The following is a 22,477-nucleotide window of genomic DNA, read 5'->3' as shown; positions in this document are numbered from 1 at the left end:
GATCCACTTTAATAGTGCAAGCATTTGATCTAGAAGTGCTTGATGTCCGCTTGCGTTTGAATCAGATGTTGATAGAAACCCTATCATGTACATTTTTTAAAACATTTATCAAAGAATTATTATTTAGATACCTGTGCATGTAATTGATTCAACAACATACTTGTACATTACTTAATTATGCATTTAAAGTATAGAGACACAGTCACGTAACTCTTTACTTATCAATATTTATGAAAACAATTGTTCACGGTGAACCTTTTCGAAATGTTCAGTTTATATACATGCAAGAATAATTGCATGATGTTTAATTATGAACGTTAAAATTGCAATTTTTGGTTAGTTTTGTGAGCACATTTACCAGAAATTTCACAGAGATAATGCAATTTTATTAAGATCCCCCAATCTATAATTGACAGTCACTACAATAATTTCTCCCTTATAAGCCAATATTCTTTCGTCGTATCCCGATCCCGATCCTCTTGAAAATATCCACCATGAATCCATACCATGACAGTGATGGAAGACTTCGGATGGCTGAAGTACTTCGTAAGTTTGAAGTTATTTTCTAAGCATCGAAATTGAATTAAGCATGTATTATTATACAAAGTTTTTAGCTATCTCCCATAGTACATGATAGCATATTTTTAATCACTTTATTCACTTAAATAAAAAAAAATCCTGTCGATGATTCGAAAACTTTAAAACAACAATTTTAATTATAGTAATAATTTTTATTCATTCTTTCTTATGCTTTGTGAATATACATGTATATTTAGGTACAAAAAGTTTTCTCAAACACCGGGCCAATGCTACATCATTTTAGATTAAACGTTACTGAAATAACACTCAGTCTATTTAAACGTACCAATTATTAAATGTCAGTTTCTTGTAATCTCTTTTTGTCATAAATTGAAGGGAAAAAACACTTAATAGCTACATGTAGGTGTTTATAAAATTTAACGAACTCACCTACCCACACTCTGATCATGTAACAATAGTAACATTTAGTAGAACTGATGTTAAATGGAGGCAAAGGAAGGTAATCCGCGGACGTATACCAGTTCAGTGTAACGTTAATGATATATGAATTGAAGGAACGAGATACATTTTCACAAACGCAACCCTTTGATAGCAAGTGGCAGTTTCGGTTCAAGTACCCAGTCAATTACATGTATTTGGTGAAAATAAGAGTGCTGTGTTTCCACGTCAAAGATGGCTCGTTCTTGCGTATTAATTGGGATAAACATTTATATGTGAGCTTCTTTATGTATCTTGAAGATGGTCCGATAATCAAAGATATCTTTGGGTGTATTCTTAAAACTAAATAAATAAAGGAAAATAGCACATTAGCAGTTTTATAGACTTGTTTTGGCAAACGTGCTTTTTCCCCACTATTTCTCTATACAGAGATATTTGCTTTAAAAAAAGGTAACGTTACGGTAGTCCAAAAATGCCCATAATCATCCAGCACTCTTTTTAAAATTTCAATTTCGAACATGTCTACTATGTTGTCCTGCTCGTTGTGTGTTCTCCAGGATATAAATGTTTTCTTGTTAAACTTTATAAAAGACAAATGTTAGTTCTCTCACTTTCTTCATCTTAACTTTGGGTAGGAAAATCGATTGATATAAATTATTTTCAAAGAATTTGAATTAGCTCTCACCGTGCTTTTTTATAAACTGTATCAGAGAGGCTTTAGATGATCATTGTTGTTTGTTTTAATTGATGGTCTTAATTCATTAATTAAGATGTATGTAAAAATTATCTTGTGCATTGCCGTTGATTTTAAGTGGCAGTCGCAACTAATAAATTATGCTGGACAAAATTCCTACAAAATCTCATATTATGGAATTTGACTATTTTAAACACTCTGTAAAAATATTTCTATTTTTTTCCTTGCTTCGACTACACGAATGGTTTCTTACATGGTATGTTGTTTCTCGTTTTGGTTGGGAATGATGGCATCTCTATTTGGAAGCCATAGTCTAGAAAAATCGCATCGTTAGAGTCCACAAAACCTCTGTATAAGTCTACAATATCTTGTTCTTTCTTTTGCAGCTATACTTTAATTAAGTTTGCTAACTCTTTATAATAGTGAAGAACCACAATTAAACAATTCGCTATGATCAAATGTAAAAATTGACCCTAGAAGACTGGATGATCATTATGACCTATCAGATTTACCTTTAATTTAATCTAAAATCAAATACACTATTTTTGGTCACAGGGTAAGGAAAATAGCCGATATAATATAGTTATAAAATTTGAAGATTTTCCTATATATTTTTACAGTGCTCTTCATTTCAAGGTGGTAAATATGGTCTAAGAATGGTTTTGATGTCAAGCAAGAGGATGTAGCAGGTATATGCCTTTCTTACTGACCTACCGTACGAATTAAGTTGCTGGGGACAGGCGGCGCCAAACTCAGTGGCTTTAAGAACCCTTGGCCTTTAATACCTTCTCTCAACAGGTGGAGTAAAACGCAGGTTTCCAAATCGTGGTTTGGCAAAAAGTTTACCCACGTAAATTTCCTACTGACCTCTTGGTGAGGTAGATGCCCTGTATCCACGTGCACTCCCGGCAGGTGTATTTGTGGTAACGAACGTGCCAACCGTCTGACAGACGTCTAAGAGCGATAACACTAGCATTATTGAAAGTATTTGTAGCATGTACACCCCTTTGTCAAAGCCTTATCTGACTAAATCGATATAGGTCTGAAAATATGCACAATTTTCTACAGTTATCCCTATCGATTTACGTGCATGTACATTCCCATTTAATTAAAATAATCACATTTGATTTCAACATACAGGTTATTTACATATTCAGACTCCAATTGTAAAGAAATATATTGGTTTTTTTAGACAATGTGATATTTGTTTGGATCATAATCAAGAATGAAAGTACTTACTTATCTTACCATATGAACGACTAAGGAATGAGAAAATAAAACCAGACATACACAAGTTTTATAACTACGGCTGTCCAAAACACAATTTGCATCACTATAAATTCTACTAATATATTCACTGGAAAGCTAGCTTTGAAAGATAGCTGTGGTCTTTTTAAATTTTTTTTGGTCATTTTATTCTTATTAATTATGAACAAAAGAGTAGATAAACTGAGTGTACTGCTTGGCTGTGTTTAATACTTAGTACACGAAGGTTCATTTAAAGTTTATGTCAATTTATCAGTATCCTGTTGGTACTACATGTATCGATGTGAATAGTTCCGTTTAAGGTTACTTCAAGCCTTATTTAAAGGGGCATGGTCACGATTTTGATCAAAAATTCTTTTCTTGATTTTAATGTTCACAATGCTTTAGTAAGGCATTTTTAATAGGCAAACAAAATTTGAGTGTCAATTGATGAGTTATAAGCGAGTTACAGAGCTTACAATTCTTCGCTATGTAAACAAAGCGTTTATATCATTTCGAATGTTGAAGTGAAAATTCCAGTTTTAGATCTAAAATACATCTGTTAGGAACTGTTTATTTATGCTTTAAATGAATAATAAGAAAGGCAAACCAGCTTTAAAAAGATTTTTACTGGTATATTGAACCTATGTAAACAAAAACAGGGCACGAGCCTTGTTTACATGACGAGGAATTGTGAGCCATGTATCTTGCTTAAAACTCAACGACTGGCACACAAATTTCATTTGATCATTAGAAATGCATTCCTAAAACATTGCATATAATAAAAACAGAAAAAATAAAATTTAACTAAAATCATGACCATGCCCCTTTTATTGGTTTCGTAAGGATTGGCTATGGTTTCGTAAGAATTGGCTAATGTTCAACATTATATGTACCTATGCACGTGTTCTACTAACGTTAAAACAACTTTTTCAACTAAAAACATATATTGATATGTACATGTAATACTTAAATACCAACTTATTTATAACTAAATGAGTAAACTCAGTAATTTAAAAGCTTTACATGGGTTCAAACGTGACATAGTTGTTTTATGAAACAGTGTTTAGTTAATAATAATAATAATTGATAAATTCAATATGTTGAATACATATACACTATCATAACTACTCAAATGGTATAAGTCGAATGCCAAATATTCCTATTAGTATGAAATTTTCCGTAAGGACATTTTTCACTGCCTTATCTCACTTTGGCCTTTGAATTCACTGAGTTCTATTTGAGAAGATACATAAGGATGAAACAGTATGAAATAATGTATTATGTATCTAAGCTATCTGATACACTTACAACATGTTATTTTTATGTGCAATAAATAAATTAAGCATCGAATTTTCAAATTGGTAATATTTCTATCAATCATAAAAGTACATGTATTTTGAGTAAAAATAAGGGTTTATATTGTATAACTCACATTTATTTTTTCAGCATCGCAGAAAAGACAAACGGCATTACGTCATTTCTTTATAAAAGCAGTAAAGTTTCCTTTAAAATTAAAACATTCAGTATGATAAAATAAATATTTTTAAATAAAATTGAAAACCATTGTCAACTTTAAAATTTTTATAATTAAAACATTCAGTACGACAAAATAAATATTTTTAAATAAAATTGAAAACCATTGTCAACTTTACTATGAGTTGGTTGAAAATGTTTTTTTCGGGGTGTCAATTTCCACTGTTTCTGTTCTAAAAGGCACCATTTATACATTATCACGTATAACATAATAATATGATTATATATGTTTTTTTTCTGCAGAGTGTGAAATTTATTGTTTTGATTACATTTTAAATCACGTATGTTCTGTATATATAAATACGTTTTACAACTGAAACAAAAATGAAGAATCGATATGAACGAAAATTTTTACATGAATACTGTAAAATTGTCTCAAAGTTTTCAGTCAATCTATGACCTTACCTTATTTCTAACGATGTGTTTTATGCATACTATTCATTACTTTATAATCCAAATTTCTTTCCATAGTTTTGTTAGCAGGTTTTAATTGTTGGATACAAATATATATGCTAACACATTGGGCGTATCAAGTGCGGATAACCAGCCTCTTTGCTTCCGACTAATTAATAACAAAATTTTTAAGGATACAAATTTTAAGGATACAAATATATATGATAACACATTGGGCGTATCAAGTGCGGATAACCAGCCTCTTTTGCTTCCGACTAATTAATAACAAAATTTTTAAGGATGTAATCTTATCCCTGGTTTACGCTAGATTTATACCAGATTATTGATTGCAATTTGTTAAGGAAACCTAATACATATATTAAAAACATTTGAAAAAAAAATACTAATAATTTAAAAAAAAAAAGTTATATCATTGTGGGGACAAACACCGCCACTCTAGATCTGTGTCAGCTGCTTTTATTTGGATCCTTTGCCAGATTTTAGACGTGTTTTTTTCAGTAATGTATTCAGTAATATATGAACCAATCCTTACAGTTACTCCAAGTAAAAGGAAAAAATAACTGTTATATTTGGACTTATTACTACACAAAGAGATAAACTGAAAGTCAAAGGCTGTTTGTCTCTTTGGTATAAGCTGCTCTTTGAGTTCGGTAAGGCTTGGCTTCTGGCAAAACATATCTTAATCTCTCTCCTTGTTATAATTACTATTTAGAGCAATTGATAAGCAGCTTTTGTTTTTCACGATGTGATTTAATTCCCGCCTCTTTGATTAAGGCAACTCAACAACCAAAGGATTGTTCGCTCATTACGGTTAATAAATAATTTCAATGCCATTTTGATAAAATATTATCCTGCAACACGTGGAAGCAAAGAATTAGTTGACCCCTAAAAGTTGGCTAGTGTATTTATAAGTATTGCAACCAAAACTCATTGCGCTAACATCCATGCCATCAAGAGATCATTTTAAGTTCAGTACTCGTTTATCAATCGTTGAAAAATAAATAAAGCTAAGTTATGAAAAAGAAAAAAAAGAAAGCAATTTGACAAATCCAATGGAATTGTCAACTGCTTGTTTGAACCATTCACAAACAGTGCAAGATTTAAAGTGAAGAAAAGAGATACATTCTTTCAGGGCAAGAAGTTGTTCCAATGCAGGAAATGTGGAATTGTTTCTGTAAATAACTTTGACCAATAATATAAAATATTACATATCTATCGAATTCATTAGAAGAACGTAAGACTGGAAGCGGTAAACCCTTAACATACACGTATGAGTGCATGCCTCCGTTAGTACACAATCGGCTGATCTCATTATTGCACCATTGCATGCTAAAATAAAGGCGCAACCAGATAGTATAAAAAATCACACACTTTGAACTTTTCGTGTTAGAGACACTCGTAAATAAACATTCTGAAAGCATTGCAATTATATCAAATGTTTTGCATTTTTTATTGGTCAAACGGTTTCAGGAAACCCCAATCAAAATCCAGGAAAAAATCCAGACTTTTGATAGCAAAAATGCCAAGTTAGTGAGGAATTTGCGTATCAGCAACCCCTAGCTAGCGAAAATGACCTCAAAGGTTGTTCTGAGGAGACCTCTTCTGGGATGTTGTTATATCGTGTCAAGCGTAAGGTATAGGAGCGGTTTTGCCAGTCCATATTTCATAAAACTGCTACAATAATGAATTTAACAACATATTCTTACTCTGACTTATATATGCAATGTTCAAAAAGATATTGTGATCATACATGCGCTTTAAATTTGTTTCTATAGAAACCAACCACGTTAAGAAAATTGAGGAGGATATCTTATAACTTTAAAGGTCGCCCTGAGGAGACCTCTTATGAAATGTTGTTATATCTTGTCAAACGCAAGGTAGAGGAGCGGTTTCTATTTGTGTCTATATTTCATAAAACTGCTTCAACTATGAATTTAACAAGATATTCTATTCTTAATCTTATTAATGCAATGTTACACAACATATTGTGATCATCTAATGCGCTTTAAACTTGTTACTATAGAAACCAACTACTTAAAGAAAATCCAAGAGCATATTTTTTTTCAAGTAATTTATGAAAAACTCTATCGTACCAAATTTTATTACAATCTGCAATACGTGATGAACCAGACACTGTCTGACTCTTACCTGTAATAGTATTTAACAATATGAATGCTTTAGTCGTCGATGAACATTTCTAATAAAATTTAAAACTTTTAGCTAGGTTTGATGGTCTATATTGCTGATCACGGTTCAACATTACATTCAATAAACTAAGGTTTATAATGATATTTTTTATGAAAGTATCTGACGTCGGACAAAAGATTGTTGATGATATAGTCAGTGATTAACAGGAATAAAATGGCAAGGTATATAAGCAAAGTTGTGGTAAAATAACCTAATGTGAATAAACAACAGAACGATAAGTTTCTTTCTTAAATCTTAACCATGTTCAATAAACTTGATTTAATTTGATTCAATTCACCTTAAATGTGGATAATAATTTTTAGAGTAACTTTTTTTTGTTCGGTAAAAAAAACAACCCAAAACAATGTAGCAGAATATCGAAGGAGAAAGGGTAGCAACGGGAGAACTAGAGCCATTCACAGTACCAATCTGACCGAACCTAACAGAAAGTAGACCCCTACTAAACCCTGGGTTAGTTTCAGGGGTCTTCTCGGGATTAATCCCGAGTAAACCAAATGTAAACCAAAAGTTGATACAGTGAGTTAATCCAAATCACAAGAACGTGTAACCCTCTGAAAGCAGACGCTACATGTACATATCTGTTTGCAATATACAAAGGTCGGGAAGTACAGGCGGTTAGATGATAAGATAAAACAAGCTTCAGTGCATAAAATGGACCCCCAAAAGCAAACCCCTAGTAAACCCAAAGTAAACACCGAATAGACGCAGGTTTTCAAAAAGCAGACCCAGCGTAAACCCCGAGTAAACCCCAAAAGTAAACCCGACCCGATGTATTGTTGAGGTCTGCTCTGATGTTAGGTTGGATCTGATCGTTGAGAACTGGTATTTTTTTTTATTTGCTTCCCATTTTACTAAAGAAATGTTTTTAAACGACGGTGGACTTTTATTAACTATATGCACTATTCACTACAGGCATTTTGTTCACAAATGAAAGAAAAGTTCATATCAATACCGTTGCTCAGAAAGGAAATGGATGCCATTTACTAATTGAACAGCTTAAAGTCAGACAAAGGTCACTGGGACAACTATTATGAAACAAAGGAAATTGAGATAAACAAGTCCACGTAAAGTATTACAAAACACCTAAAGGACCATATTTGGTTTGGTGTGATATATGCCCCCCCCCTCCCATTTTAACCAATTCTTTAATAGCATCGTTTAAAAATCAAATCTTCATAAATCATTGTAGCAAGAGGATGCCAATCACTTTATTTTTACATTATGACGTTGGTGATAACCCTTTACACCTTTTTTTTTTAAAGCTCTTTATAAAACTTTAATTTGGAAAGCCTAAAATGCATTATACCGCGGCAGATGGTTTCTTTAAATGATAACCATGAAATCAGCAATCAATTGGTCGTTGGGACTTCGTGGCTTGGACAGAGAGAAAATGTTTTTTTGTCAATGTCGTCGAGACATCGATATCAAGTTGGTTAGTGCAATTCGAATCTAAAATAATTTAGATGTACAAATTAGTTTCGTATATTTCACTTATTTCCATGAAATACTCTGTGGCTTTCATTAAATAAGATATATTTTACATGGGTGAAATGAATTAAAAAACAAATTGCAAGAAAATATGTGCATCAAAGCATTATAATATCGTACAAAGCCTTCATTTGCATACAGAAATTCATGGAGTTTTATATCATGATCATATAGTGTTTGCTTTCCTTATGAAAAACCTAGTAGAAAATCTTTGATCAACTTCCTGTTGAAAAAAACAACAACAAAAAACCATGGCTATTCTTAAAGCGAGCAGACGTTTGGTATTGTAAGTAAAATAATATTTTAATATAGTGGCAATAACCTGGATGTTTTGTTTGGATAAGTACACCCCCGCTCCAAAGAAGAGGGAATATACTGTTTAACCTTTGTACACGTTCATGTTTGTCTGTTCTTGAATTTTCACAGTCCATGTCCCGATTTAATTGTATTGAATTTTTATCTATCAAAAAAACAGATTTAATCAAGTTAGATTCCGCAGATTTTGACAAATTTTAATTTGTTAAAATATAATCCAGACGCCTTGGTTTTATTGTTTTTTACGCCATGTATATAGCCTTCTACATGTACCTACATGTACCTACCTAGTCCTTATTGCATTCGGAGGCACATAGGGCAATGCCTAGGGATTTTCAAGTCTTCTCTGTTCTTCGTTATCCTTTCCGCTTCTCCCCAGGTAAGGTTAATGCCTTTATATCTTTTTCGACAGTACGCCTCTATGTTGTTCTTGGACGGCCTTTCCTCCTTTTTCCTTCTGGTGTCAATCTTAGTGCCACTCTTGTGATGTCATTTGTTGGTTTTCTTTATACATGACATATCCATCTCCATCTGTATTTTCTAAGTAATATCATCATGTCTGTTGTTTTCGTTATTTTATTTAGATTTTTGTTGGAAATTTTTGCTGGCCAAAATATCTTCAAGATCTTTATGAGGCAGCCATTATGGAAACTTGATAGTTTGTTTATGTCCTTTTCTGTCATTCTCCAGCATCCAGCACCATACATTAGGACAAATAGTACACAGCTGTTATATATCTTGATCTTAGTGAGTCTGCTGATGCTGCTTGATTTCCATAAATTCTTAAGCTTGACAAATGGCTCCTCTGGCTTTTCCTAATCTTCCTACTATATCCTTGTCAGCACCTCCCTCTGATGTCACTTCACTTCCAGGGTATGTAAAATGATATGTGTTTTTAATATCCTTTCCATTAAGTTATAATTTTGGTGAGCATTTTGAATTAAGAGGCATTCCTTCAGTTTTCTTTATATGTTGATGTTCAGACCGATTTTGCTGACATTACTTTGTAAATTAGTTGTTTTTCATTGAGTTTGCGTTTCCAGATGGGATATTAAAGCTGAAAATGGTCAACCTGATACCTGTGTTGTCTTCACTGAGGGTTGATCTCATTACCCAGTCTACTGCTATGATGAATAATTAGGCTGACATCACATATCCTTGTCTCACTCATGATTTCACAAGAAAACTTGTGTTTGAGGAGCTACCTATAGTGCGTTTAAATTCTGTGTAGAATGTTTTTACTAGGTCGACTATTTTAGATGGTATACCGTAGTGCCTCTGGATTTTTAGCTCACCTGAGCCAAAGGCTCAAGTGAGCTTTTCTGATCACAATTTGTCCGTTGTCTGTCGTTGTCGTTGTCGTAGTCGTTGTCGTAGTCGTTGTCGTTAACTTTTCACATTTTCATCTTCTTCTCAAGAACCACTGGGCAGATTTCAACCAAATTTAGCACAAAGCACCACTAGGTGAAGGGGATTCAAGTTTGTTCAAATGAAGGGCCACGCCCTCTTTAAAGGGGAGATAATTGAGAATTGTTGAAAATTTGTTGGAATTTTTCAAAAATCTTCTTCTCAAAAACTATTTGGCCTAAAAAGCTAAAACTTGTGTGGAGGCATCCTCAGGTAGTGTAGATTTAAGTTTGTTCAAATCTTGGTCCCCGGGGGTAGGGAGGGGCCACAAGAAGGGGATCAAATTTTACATAAAATATATAGAGAAAATCTTTAAAAATCTTCTTCTCAAAAACTATTGGGCCAGAAAAGCTCAAATTATAATGGAATCATCTTCAGGTAGTGTAGATTCAAGTTTGTTCAAATCATGGTCCCCGGGGGTAGGTTGGGGCCACAATTAGGGGATCAAGTTTTACATAGGAATATATAGAGAAAATCTTTAAAAATCTTCTTCTCAAAAACTATTGGGCCAGAAAAGCTCAAATTAAAATGGGAGCATCTACAGGTAGTGTAGTTTCAAATTTGTTCAAATCATGGTCCCCGGGGGTAGTGTGGGGCCTCAATTGGGGGATCAAGTTTTACATTAGAATATATAGAGAAAATCTTTAAAAATCTTCTTCTCAAAAACTATTGGGCCAGGAAAGCACAAATTTGAGTGGAAGCATCCTCAGATATTGTAGATTCAAGTTTGTTCAAATCATGGTCCCCGGGGGTAGGGTGGGGCCAAAATGGGGGTATCAAGTTTTACATAGGAATATATAGAGAAAATCTTCTTCTCAAAAACTATTAGGCCAGGAAAGCTCAAATTTGAATGGAAGCATCCTCAGGTAGTGTAGATTCAAGTTTGCTCAAATCATGGTCCCTGGGGGTAGGGTGGGGCCACAATTGGGGGATCAAGTTTTACATAGGAATATATAGAGAAAATCTTTAAAAATCTTCTTCTCAAAAACTATTTGACCAAGAAAGCTCAAATTTGAGTGGAAGCATCCTCAGATAGTGTAGATTCAAGTTTGTTCAAATCATGGTCCCCGGGGATAGGGTGGTGCCACAATAGGAGGATGAATATTTACATAGGAATATATAGACAAAATCTTTAAAAATCTTCTTCTCAAAAACTATTGGGCCAGAAAAGCTAAAATTATAATGGAATCATCTTCAGGTAGTGTAGATTCAAGCTCGTTTAAATCATGGTCCCCGGGGGTAGGGAGGGGCCACAAGAAGGGGATCAAGTTTTACATAAAATATATAGAGAAAATCTTCTTCTCAAAAACTATTAGGCCAGGAAAGCTCAAATTTGAATGGAAGCATTCTCAGGTATTGTAGACTCAAGTTTGTTCAAATCATGGTCCCAGGGGGTAGGGTGGGGCCACAATTGGGGGATCAAGTTTTACATAGGAATATATAGAGAAAATCTTTAAAAATCTTCTTCTCAAAAACTATTTGACCAAGAAAGCTCAAATTGGCGGGTAACCATCCTCAGATAATGTAGATTCAAGTTTGTTCAAATCATGGTCCCTGGGGGTAGGGCAGGGCCACAATGGGGGATACATTTTTATACATAGAGAAAATCTCTAAAAAATCTTCTTCTCAAAACTACCGGTATTATGCCAGGAAAGCCCAAATCTGAGTGGAAGCATTTCCAAATTGAATAGATTCAAGCTTTTTAAAATAATAGTCCAGTGGTATGGTGAGGCCACAGTGGGGGATCAATTTTTACATAGGAATATATAGAGAAAATCTTTAAAAATCTTCTTTTTAAAGACCATTTGGCCAGAAAAACTTTAACTTGTGTAGAGGCATCCTCGGGTATTGTAAATTTAAAATCACAGTCCCTAGTGGTAGGGCGGGTCCGTGATGGCAGTTTGAATTTTTACATAGGAATAGTTTTTCATAGAATAGAATACATAGGGAAAGTTTTTCGGTCCAAAACTCAGTACTTAGTGTGAAAGCACAGGTTATGCAGATATAAGTTTGATGAAACCATGATACCCTAGAGAAAAGTGGGGCCACAAAATGGGGGGGGGGGGGTATATAGGAATAGAGAAAAATCTTCTTACAGGTACAACAACAAAAGGGGATTGGTATTTACCAAAAGAAAGAGGTGGATAAAAATTGGCAGATTTTCAACTTTTTTAGCAAGATCTACTGTACTTAGTTGTCAAGATATCTTGAAACTGTAATGCTAATTTGATCAGAATTAAGGCAATTGTTGCTCAGGTGAGCGATGTGGCCCCTGGGCCTCTTGTTAATAATCTTTCTCTGTGAATGCTATCAAAAGCCTTGAAAAGCTTTTACATGTACATGTATCAGGTTTTAAAATTGTAAAATAAATACAAAAGATGTAAGTCATCTTCTGTTCTTGAAATGCTTTGGTACAACTCGTTATTTTTTTAACTCTCCGTAAATTGATGTCATTTAGGTATCATAGGTGTTAATTGAAAAAAAACACGTCTTTGTCGGATGAATTCTAAATTGTTTACCTATCATAAGATTAAACACACGTATTTACACGTACAGATCTTCAAGATCTTTCTGAGGCAGCCATTATGGAAACTTGATAGTTTGTTTATGTCCCTTTCTGTCATCCTCCAGCATCCAGCACCATACATTAGGACAAATAGTACACAGCTGTTATATATCTTGATCTTTGTGAGTCTGCTGATGCTGCTTGATTTCCATAAATTCTTAAGCTTGACAAATGGCTCCTCTGGCTTTTCCTAATCTTCCTACTATATCCTTGTCAGCACCTCCCTCTGATGTCACTTCACTTCCAGGGTATGTAAAATGATATGTGTTTTTAATATCCTTTCCATTAAGTTATAATTTTGGTGAGCACTTTGAATTAAGAGGCATTCCTTCAGTTTTCTTTATGTTGATGTTCAGACCGATTTTGCTGACATTACTTTGTAAATTAGATGTTTTTCATTGCGTTTGCGTTTCCAGATGGGATATTAAAGCTGAAAATGGTCAACCTGATACCTGTGTTGTCTTCACTGAGGGTTGATCTCATTACCCAGTCTACTGCTATGATGAATAATTAGGCTGACATCACATATCCTTGTCTCACTCATGATTTCACAAGAAAACTTGTGTTTTAGGAGCTACCTATAGTGCGTTTAAATATTCTGTGTAGAATGTTTTTACTAGGTCGACTATTTTAGATGGTATAGCGTAGTGCCTCTGGATTTTTAATAATCTATCTCTGTGAATACTATCAAAAGCCTTGAAAAGCTTTTACATGTACATGTATCAGGTTTTAAAATTGTAAAATAAATTCAAAAGATGTAGGTCATCTTCTGTTCTTGAAATGCTTTGGTACAACTCGTTATTTTTTTAACTCTCCGTAAATTGATGTCATTTAGGTATCATAGGTGTTAATTGAAAAAAAACACGTCTTTGGCGGATGAATTCTAAATTGTTTACCTATCATAAGATTAAATACACGTATTCACACGTACAGCTTTTGTTTACGACAGTGTGTTTAAATTCATGTGCTTCTATATAACAAACAGATTCACGTGGCGTAGTGAAATTAACTAAATTTAATGAACTTCATAAAATATGAATATGTCGACAACGGCCTTGTTTCTTTATTATGTTTAATCAAAGTTATAACCAACAAATCAATGTATGCATAAATATTTTTCTTTGGATAATTTTTTCTTGATCTGTGACGTTTCATACCATTAAAAGGATAGGTGTGACAATCTCTGACCTGGGCAACACTGCTCGGGATAGTATCAACACACTCTATCTAATTAACAAACATAAATTAAAGATATTTCAGAACATGTTGCAATGTAGAAACACAACATTATTACCTTTAGTAGTGAAGATGCTCAGTATATCTCAGTTTCTAATGTTTTGTACTTAAAATGCTAACGTTGTTGCCTCATTTAGATACAACGATACAAAATGTGATGATCTGGCTGTATTTAAAGATAAAATTTATTTCCATCAACCTCAATATTCGTAATCGAAAAAACTCGGGAAAAGCAATATCTAACTCTTGTCTCGTACAACCAAACGCTCGGCTATCTCTGTACATTTCTAATAAGCAAAGATGGAGATACTATCTGCTAGTCGAAGATACATGTACACGAAGACAGCCGGGTGTCGAGTGGTTGAGCGAGACTTTATTGAACTCTGACGTAGGAATACAAACGACTACAAAAAAATATCTACATTGTTCGTACCTTTTAAAATCTGACTTTTTCAGGGCATTTATAAACAAGTTTTCTTGAAAAGAAATGCTTCTGAATACAATACATTGAATTTTCTATTATCTTCTAGTACTAAGTTTTGTCAGCGGTGATCATTTGTGCTTAGGTTCAAACACTGTTTCACTTTTGGCTTGCCAGAGTGACTGCATAGGAAATTTGATTAAACCAACTCCCAAAAAGGACAAAAAGGAGAATTCCCAATGATTCTAATCTCTTTTTGTTTTTATAGAATTTACAATGAAGTATATTTTAGAAAACATGTGTATTTTCATATTGTAATTGATTCGATATTTGTAACTACAAAACATTAAAGATTGAGATGTGCTGAGCATCTTTGTTACTAAAGGGAATGATGTAGTTGTGTTTCCATATCGCAATATCTTGTGAAATATCTTTTATTGATGGCTGTTTGTAAATAAGACATAAGTTCGTGGAACTATCCCGAGCATTGTTGATAGGAACAGACATTGTGCAGGAACGTTCTTTCAATTGCCTCTAAATTTCCAAACCATTGGAATAAAAACTTATTTTTAGTCCAAAGTATCATACATGTACTTGGGAGAGCGTTTGATGATGTTAAACGTGGGACAAAGTAGTTTTTCATTTTTCTTTGGAACTAATCATTCGCATATTGGTTTGCCACACTGATAACTGTAGTACCAGCTGGGAATTGCTCCTTCTTATATGACAAACAATTTAATTTCAACATTCTAAACATAACTTTAGAAAATTATTTAAAATTTGGAAGCATTAAATTAAAACGTTAATCGATTCTTTCAGAGTTGCCATTTTTGCTTTATTTTGGGTCAAAATGGAAATTTCTTAAGTAATCAATATTCAGTTCCATGTTTAAAACTATTAATATTTAAAAAAGACATTTTTCATGTAACGTTTTACAAAATGCCAGATGCATTGATGCATTGGACTGAACTTAACATTGCGCACACTAAATTCATAGCGAAATGCGAACTGAAGCAATACATGGTTTTTTGATTAAAAAATATACCTTTTCCTCATAAGCCATCTTTTTTCTTCGATCTTTCCGTAGACACTATTTTTCTATGTTAAAAACTTATCTATTTTGGTCTAATTAGTACTTTATTTGATGGAATTAAGTAAAAGGTTACGAGGCTGAACGGTTGTAATTAAAATGATCATGAGCAATAAAAAGTAATGTTTTCTTTCGCTCTAGGTACGATTTAGATAAAAATCAATATCTAATTAGTGTTATAACGAATAACGTGTTCGGGAAAAAAGGTTTTCGGTCAATTACCTGTAAGTGTAAGATCCGATTTTGATAGGTAGACTTTAAATATAAGTATACTGTAAAAGGACGTTTTATAGCTAACACGAAGCGAAATTAAAATACTTTTACAAATAGATAGGAAATATGCACTGCTAAATGTGATTATTTTCTGGTGAATGTTTTGAATCGGATTGAAATTGGAATGGCAGTCGTCGGTAATGAATTGGAAAGAATGCCTGTTTGACTTCATGACACCCTCAAAGAACAGTTTCTGAGGATACGTGACAAAATAGTAATATTGTGATGTTAAAGGATAAGTAAATCCTACTTTTTAATGGCATACATCACAGAGACCTGACGCTGTGAGAAATAAATATATAAAGCCAAGTGAGTTAAATAATAATTTTAAAAAATATATCAATCCCTTTTGCAATATTATCAGTATGTCTGTTTATGTATCTAAAATGTAAATGTGTAAACATTTGTATGTAAACATCATTTTGTATACACGTGTTCTATCTTTAAGGTCAGCCTCCTTCTTGTGATTGTCAATCTTTGTTGACCCTTTGAGTGCCCAATTTAGTTTGGCTTTAAACTGATTAACCTTATTTTCACAGATATGCTGTTGAAAACAGTACTGTAGTAAATTCTTCAGGCAATTTACTACTGATATCGGTACTTTACTTTCCTCAAAGTTTCTCTTAAACATGCTAATCGCCCTCGGAAATTAAATTATGTTAAATTCACATCGAGACCGAGAGTCGCCAATTTTACATGTAAACGAACCGCACTATTTCACTTTACTGGGCTGGTGATGGTGTTAAAAAGAATATCAGGGCAAGTAACTTAATGACATCTGTAGTAAAATGTCCAAGAAAGTTTTTTGAATCAAGTATATCTTTATGGGTTCAGAAATAAGGTTAATAAGTCCAAAACTAGTGCAATTTTTCGTGCGCCGTAAATTGCAGACTTTTACTATGGAAGGCACTGTAGCTCACAGGTCGTCCATCTGATTGTTTTCAGACCGGAAGCTACAGACCTGCAGCTAATGTTCTATAAAGATATCGTTCTAGAAATGTTGAGAACACATCAGGATTATCCATCAGATTTTTGAAATTGCAAATAATCCAGAAGTTGCAATGTACATTTTTGGCTTTGAATGACATAAGATAAGTTATATGCAACCTCTTTTGAAATGGTAAGTCTTAAGTAAAAAAAGTTTAGGAGTGTTGATGATTTACTTGATTAACGATCAGATCTACCTTAATTTTTTTTCTAAATAAATATGTTTTTTAAAGCTACAAACTATCAAATAGAAAACAAGTTTGTACAGTTAACCTTTGAATTTTTACTCTTTTCCTATGAATCTTTTTTTACAGAGCTCTTATTTTCAAGGAAATTAAATAGTAAAAAAAAACCCCAGAGCTGATTTGGTTGCAAGCAACGTGGAGGTCTTCCGTTACAGCTTCAAGTCAAGAAAGGATTGTCAATCAGTCTTAATAAAACCATCCTTTTCTCCTTGCACTTGTCAGGGTCTGACTTTTATTGATAGGAGGTCATTTTCACAATACCTTAACTTCTGACCATTCAGGGCTTAGAAAATCAGTTTGAACTCTTAAAAATTAGTTCTTGTCTATTTTCTATGTATTAAATAAACGTAACTTCAAGACTACAGAGTATTTAAGAGTTAAACCTCTCGTAAAACAGATAAAGGCATGTCTGTAATAAGTTGGGGATGTATTTAGACAAGAAAAGTATTGACTGCAACTTTGAAACACTATTACGCACAGGAAGCTATTCCCTATATGCAAAATGAAAGCGGGTATACATGTCCTCATTTGTAGCTTTTATTTCTCATATTACGCAATATTCAAACATACTATATTACAGTTAGATTGATAAGATAATGAAGAACAAATGTATCGTTTTTTAGATACACAACAAAGTCTTTCCGGGCGCCTAGATCTCTTATTTAAGGGGCCAGCCCCTTTTTTCTGGTCTCATATGAAATCACTTCAATTTATACACAACTTTTGTTCTATATGCATTTGGAAAATATTTCAAACTAAAAAATACGAAGCAAAAATATGAGTAAAGATTAGCAATTTTTAAAACATAAATTTCTAACATATAATTCAAGAGGTAAAATTGGAAAAATCTTAAATACAAAAATCAGAGAGACAACATTTAGTATGTCAATTTTAAAGATTTACATGTATAGCTTTGGATCATTTGCTACGGATCATTTCGGAACCTTTGTCCGGAAACGAATGCCCCTTAAATTTAAAAAAAGGGGGAATAACTCAAACGCAGAAGTTACGATCTCTCATTTTTGTTACTTAAAAACTAAATCTAATTTACAATACACCCTGAAAATTTGAATGAAATTGGATGACAAACAAAAAAGTTATTATGGTTTTAAAAAAGTCTAGAAGAAGAAGAATCAATACAAGGTCTTCCGTTGGAAACGGAAGACCTTAATGACCACGACTAGCCCTTTTAAAGGGGCATGGTCACGATTGGGTCACATTCTTTTTTCTTTTTGAATTATTTACAATGCTTTAGAAATGCATTTCAAATGACTAAATGAAATATGAGAGTCAGTAGTGAATTTATAAGCAAGAAACAGGACTCACAATTCTTTTTCATGTTAACAAGGCTCGTGCCGTTTTTGTTTACATTAGTTCAATATACCGGTAAAAGTTCTTTTTCAAGCTGATTTTTTCATCTGCTTATTCATTTTAAGCATAAATAAACAGATCCTTACGTTTACCACATTTATTTTTGGTCTAAGACTGAAGTTTTCACTTCAACATTCAAAATGTAACCAAAAGCTTTGTTTACATAGTAAAGAATTGCAAGCTCTGTAACTCGCTTCTAACTCAACGAACGTCACTTAAATTTTGGTTGCATATTAAAATGCCTTAATTACTGAAGCATTGTAAACGTTAAAATCTGGAAAATAATTTTGACTAAAATCGTGACCGTGCCCCTTTAGATAAACTTCAGATTCATTCATCCTCGTTAGTTGATTTCATTGGTTCCTTTTTTTAGGAAAATTCGGCTTACTATGTTACAAGCCCAGACAAGCATTTTATAACCTTAGGGAAAGGTGGATTAATTTTAATCAATGACGTCATTGTTATAAACATCGAACTTGAATGCGCTCAGTGACATGCAAATATATGTAGGTTTTGTCCTCAAACAGTACACTGTGGGTTCATCAATATTCGTTTAATACCAATTTTCGTTGATTTCGTTGAACAGTTGATCCACAACATTAAATGTCCATTTAAATGCAGTTGCTACTAACAATTTTGTATTGATATGGTCATAGGTCACGAATTTACGTATCCTTGAAACTGTTATGTGCGAATGGAAACGGTGAATGTTTTACAGAACTCCCGTCAAATTGTGCATTGTACATGCGTAGATTTGCTTAATTTGCTTATTGATATGAAAACAAATACCAGTTGCATTAACATACAGAGCTCACACTAATTTAATCACCTCTCAAACATATGGCAAAAGGTTTTATAAGAAAATAAATAAATAAGGAAAAAAATCTTTAAAATTGTATTAACTGTTTGACGTCACTATTTACATAATCTAGTATAACACGTGTTAATAAGGATTATTTACAAATAACACGTATAATATTCATTTTTTTTCATAATCGGGTATGACAACGGTATGACAACAAATAATAAGACATGATACTTTTGGCCAAAAACTGTAAGAAAAAATAAAAATGATTAGCCTCAAAATCTTATCGTTCTTTTTTTAATTTTATATAGAGTTCTGCTTTTTTAGGTGATTGAAATACTGTAAAGAAGTCATGACATTTGATCACACTGAACATTTATATGATAGGTCTAATATTTCAAACCAAGGTCGGCGTTAATTTCAAGGCTTTATAATATGTGGACTGCTGCGTAGTTTTTTTTACACAATACATCGAACAATACGTACACAGTCATAATAAAAACTGAGAGAAATCAATTAGGTAGAAGTGATAATATGCAATTTATAGAGACCTTTGCGCAATAAAGTCCAATAATATAGTAAGCAATATAGCTAGCTTCCATCCAAGGCGGATCATAATTAAGTAAGAAGGAATAATACTTCAGAGAAACCCCAAGATTAAAAAAAAAACAAATATTATTTTCTCTGGCAGCATTCTGGAAAAAGATTGTAGTGTGTTTGAAACTACACACTATAAATGTTAAACAATGTTGTTTTATCAGAAGCTGTGTAAATGGTAAAACAAGATGCCACAAGTATGCCTCAGATCATCAGACATAAAGATGTACTTCTCCACCTGGTAAAAAAATCTGATAATGAGTCACCACCATAGGAACATAAGCGCTTTAATATAGATGATGCTCCGGAGGCAAAGCAGTTAATAGATAACAGTTTTCCAATTGAAAAAAAAAATGTTTTCATAAAGAACTAGAAAAACAAAGAAATCTAGTTATGTTTGGGCTTGCTCTGATGTCACTCGAGCAAGTTTTGAAGACCAATTGGAATCCTCTTTTTTGAACTCTCTATTCTGTCTCCGGACTTTAATTTGTACAGGGAAAACAATCGCAGTCGGCTGGTTCTGTGATGGAAGTTGTCGGTTGAACTCCGGCTAGCACGACGCCATTGCTGTAACACTCTTGTAGCGCTATTTGACGCGAAACCAGACGTCCTTCCTTGCAGCATTTGCAGTCCTGAGAAGTAAAACGGAAAACAATTAATACTTGTGTTACGAAATCTCTATCCGTGATAATGTTTCCATTACTGATGTTTGGATATCTCTCTCCGTCTGTCTGTCTCTGTCAGTCTGTCTGTCTGTCTGTCTGTCTGTCTGTCTGTCAGTCTCTCTCTCTCTCATTCATCTCTCTCTCCAGTGTTACCAATTTTGATTCCATAACGTTAAACATGTTTTTTAGCATTTGTTCTGTATTTCTGCGTTTTTTATACATGTGTATTTAGTTTTATAATATAAACTAAAGTATCGCAAATACTAGAATATAAGAAGGGTAAAATTGCATTGCAGGTATGCATTATTAAAAAGATATTCTAAAAAGAAATTAATAGATATGTTATTCTTTCAACACAAAATTGCCTATTTTCTTTTCATGTGTTTGAATTTTTTATGTTGACTTGTGAAAGATTTATGTCTGGAACGATAGGAGTTTCTTTATATCCTGCGACAAAAAACTAATTCTGAAATGCTTCTGGTGATAATATTAATTTTTCGAATCTCCTTATTTCATATTCTCGTGATTTGATTCATAATCATGGTGAAGTGGAATAGCTAAATAACTATTGGATTGCGCTTATTGTAATGCATCTGCGGTACATATGCCTGGGAAATCTTTAATTAACAGTTTTTACAATAACTTTCATTTCTTTTCAGATATTTTTCAAGCATCCTCTTCTGTGATTTTAATTAATATGATTTTTTTTAAAATATCAATGGAGTATCGCGTGTTTGTTTTTGTATTGGATACCGACAACCTGCCAATTAATAAATTGAATTCCAATAATACTACAAAGAGATATATATAGGGTATAAAGGCAGTTTGATAGTATTGATGTATGAACATGTATGGGTATGATAGAGTCTTGGTGACAAAGGTAAGATCATATAAGAGAGAGAGAGAGAAGAGAGAGAGAGAGAGAGAGTCAAAGTAAAAAAAAATTGAATGAAAAAGAAAAGTTAAAAAAATTGATTTAAATACAAGTGAGGTATCAATGTAATATATATATATATATATATATATATATATATATATATATATATATCTTGTTATATATCGTGTAATGTCCATATATAGCGAAAGATAATAAGGTTAGGGAAGAGACATTTTTGCAGACAACTTTTACCTTTTTAAAGTCTGGGTAAGTGTGGACGTTGGGGGATGCCGTGGACAGACAGGACCCCTCACATTCGTTGACACTGACACGGGCCACACAATCTACAGTCTTCAGCACCCCCTCGTGGGTGACCGTTAGCGTTCGTGTTATGTCCATTTCGGTCCGTTCCGTACTGCAGGTTTCCGGGGAAGTCCGGAAAAGTCTCCCCTGAACGCACACAACAACTCCCAGAAATGTTAGAAAAACACCGGATTTGGCCATTTTTTAAATATGCACCCCTGCTGGAAACACTAAAAAAGTAGATTTGGAAAAAAGCACAAAAATATTTCAGCTAAACAGAGTCCAGTTTTCTTCAATTTGAATTGATTCGTTCGATTCTAAGGGACTTGAAATTTTGTTTAACGAGAACTAAGCATACGATGCCATTCTTAAGGTTATAATCTGATGAAGACGATTGTTATATGATAAGAGCTTAGTCCAGTTTACTGGATCTGCTGTAGAAATCGTGACAATTTGTACTTTTGTTCTCGAAGGAGGCGTGGTCCAATCGCAATCGATTATGTGCTCAGCAGTTCAGTCTCAATGGATGCCGCGTGATACTTTTATTGACAGGTAAGAACAACAATGTTTTTCGTTGAACGGAACGTAAACCAAAGGGCCGCTGATCAGTATGTTCTACAATAAAGATACAATCAAATCATGAACTGTTTGATGAATACAATTCGCCATTCTTTGGTCTGTATCGTAAAGCCGTGCAAAAGGGTTATTTATCAGCGAATTAGGATGCAGTGGTCAATAACTAAACGCGTTTATGGT

At 33.3% G+C, this 22,477-nt stretch overlaps 1 protein-coding gene across 1 annotated transcript; it reads right to left on the bottom strand.

The window, feature by feature from the left end:
- Positions 1-17,627: 17,627 nt before the first annotated feature.
- LOC117684023 (partner of bursicon) lies at positions 17,628-22,155 on the bottom strand. The gene is made up of 2 exons (XM_034454511.2): positions 21,671-22,155; positions 17,628-20,508 (listed from the first exon to the last, which is right to left on the bottom strand). The coding sequence occupies exons 1-2, from the start codon at positions 21,920-21,922 to the stop codon at positions 20,359-20,361; spliced, it is 402 nt and encodes a 133-aa protein (XP_034310402.1). The 5' UTR covers positions 21,923-22,155; the 3' UTR covers positions 17,628-20,358.
- Positions 22,156-22,477: the final 322 nt, after the last annotated feature.

The sequence above is a fragment of the Magallana gigas genome, chromosome 10 (assembly GCF_963853765.1).
Source record: "Magallana gigas chromosome 10, xbMagGiga1.1, whole genome shotgun sequence".
Classification (NCBI taxonomy): Eukaryota; Metazoa; Mollusca; class Bivalvia; order Ostreida; family Ostreidae; genus Magallana; species Magallana gigas.
The sequence above is the reverse complement of the archived record's forward strand: the minus strand, read 5'-3'. Positions and strand labels throughout refer to the sequence as shown.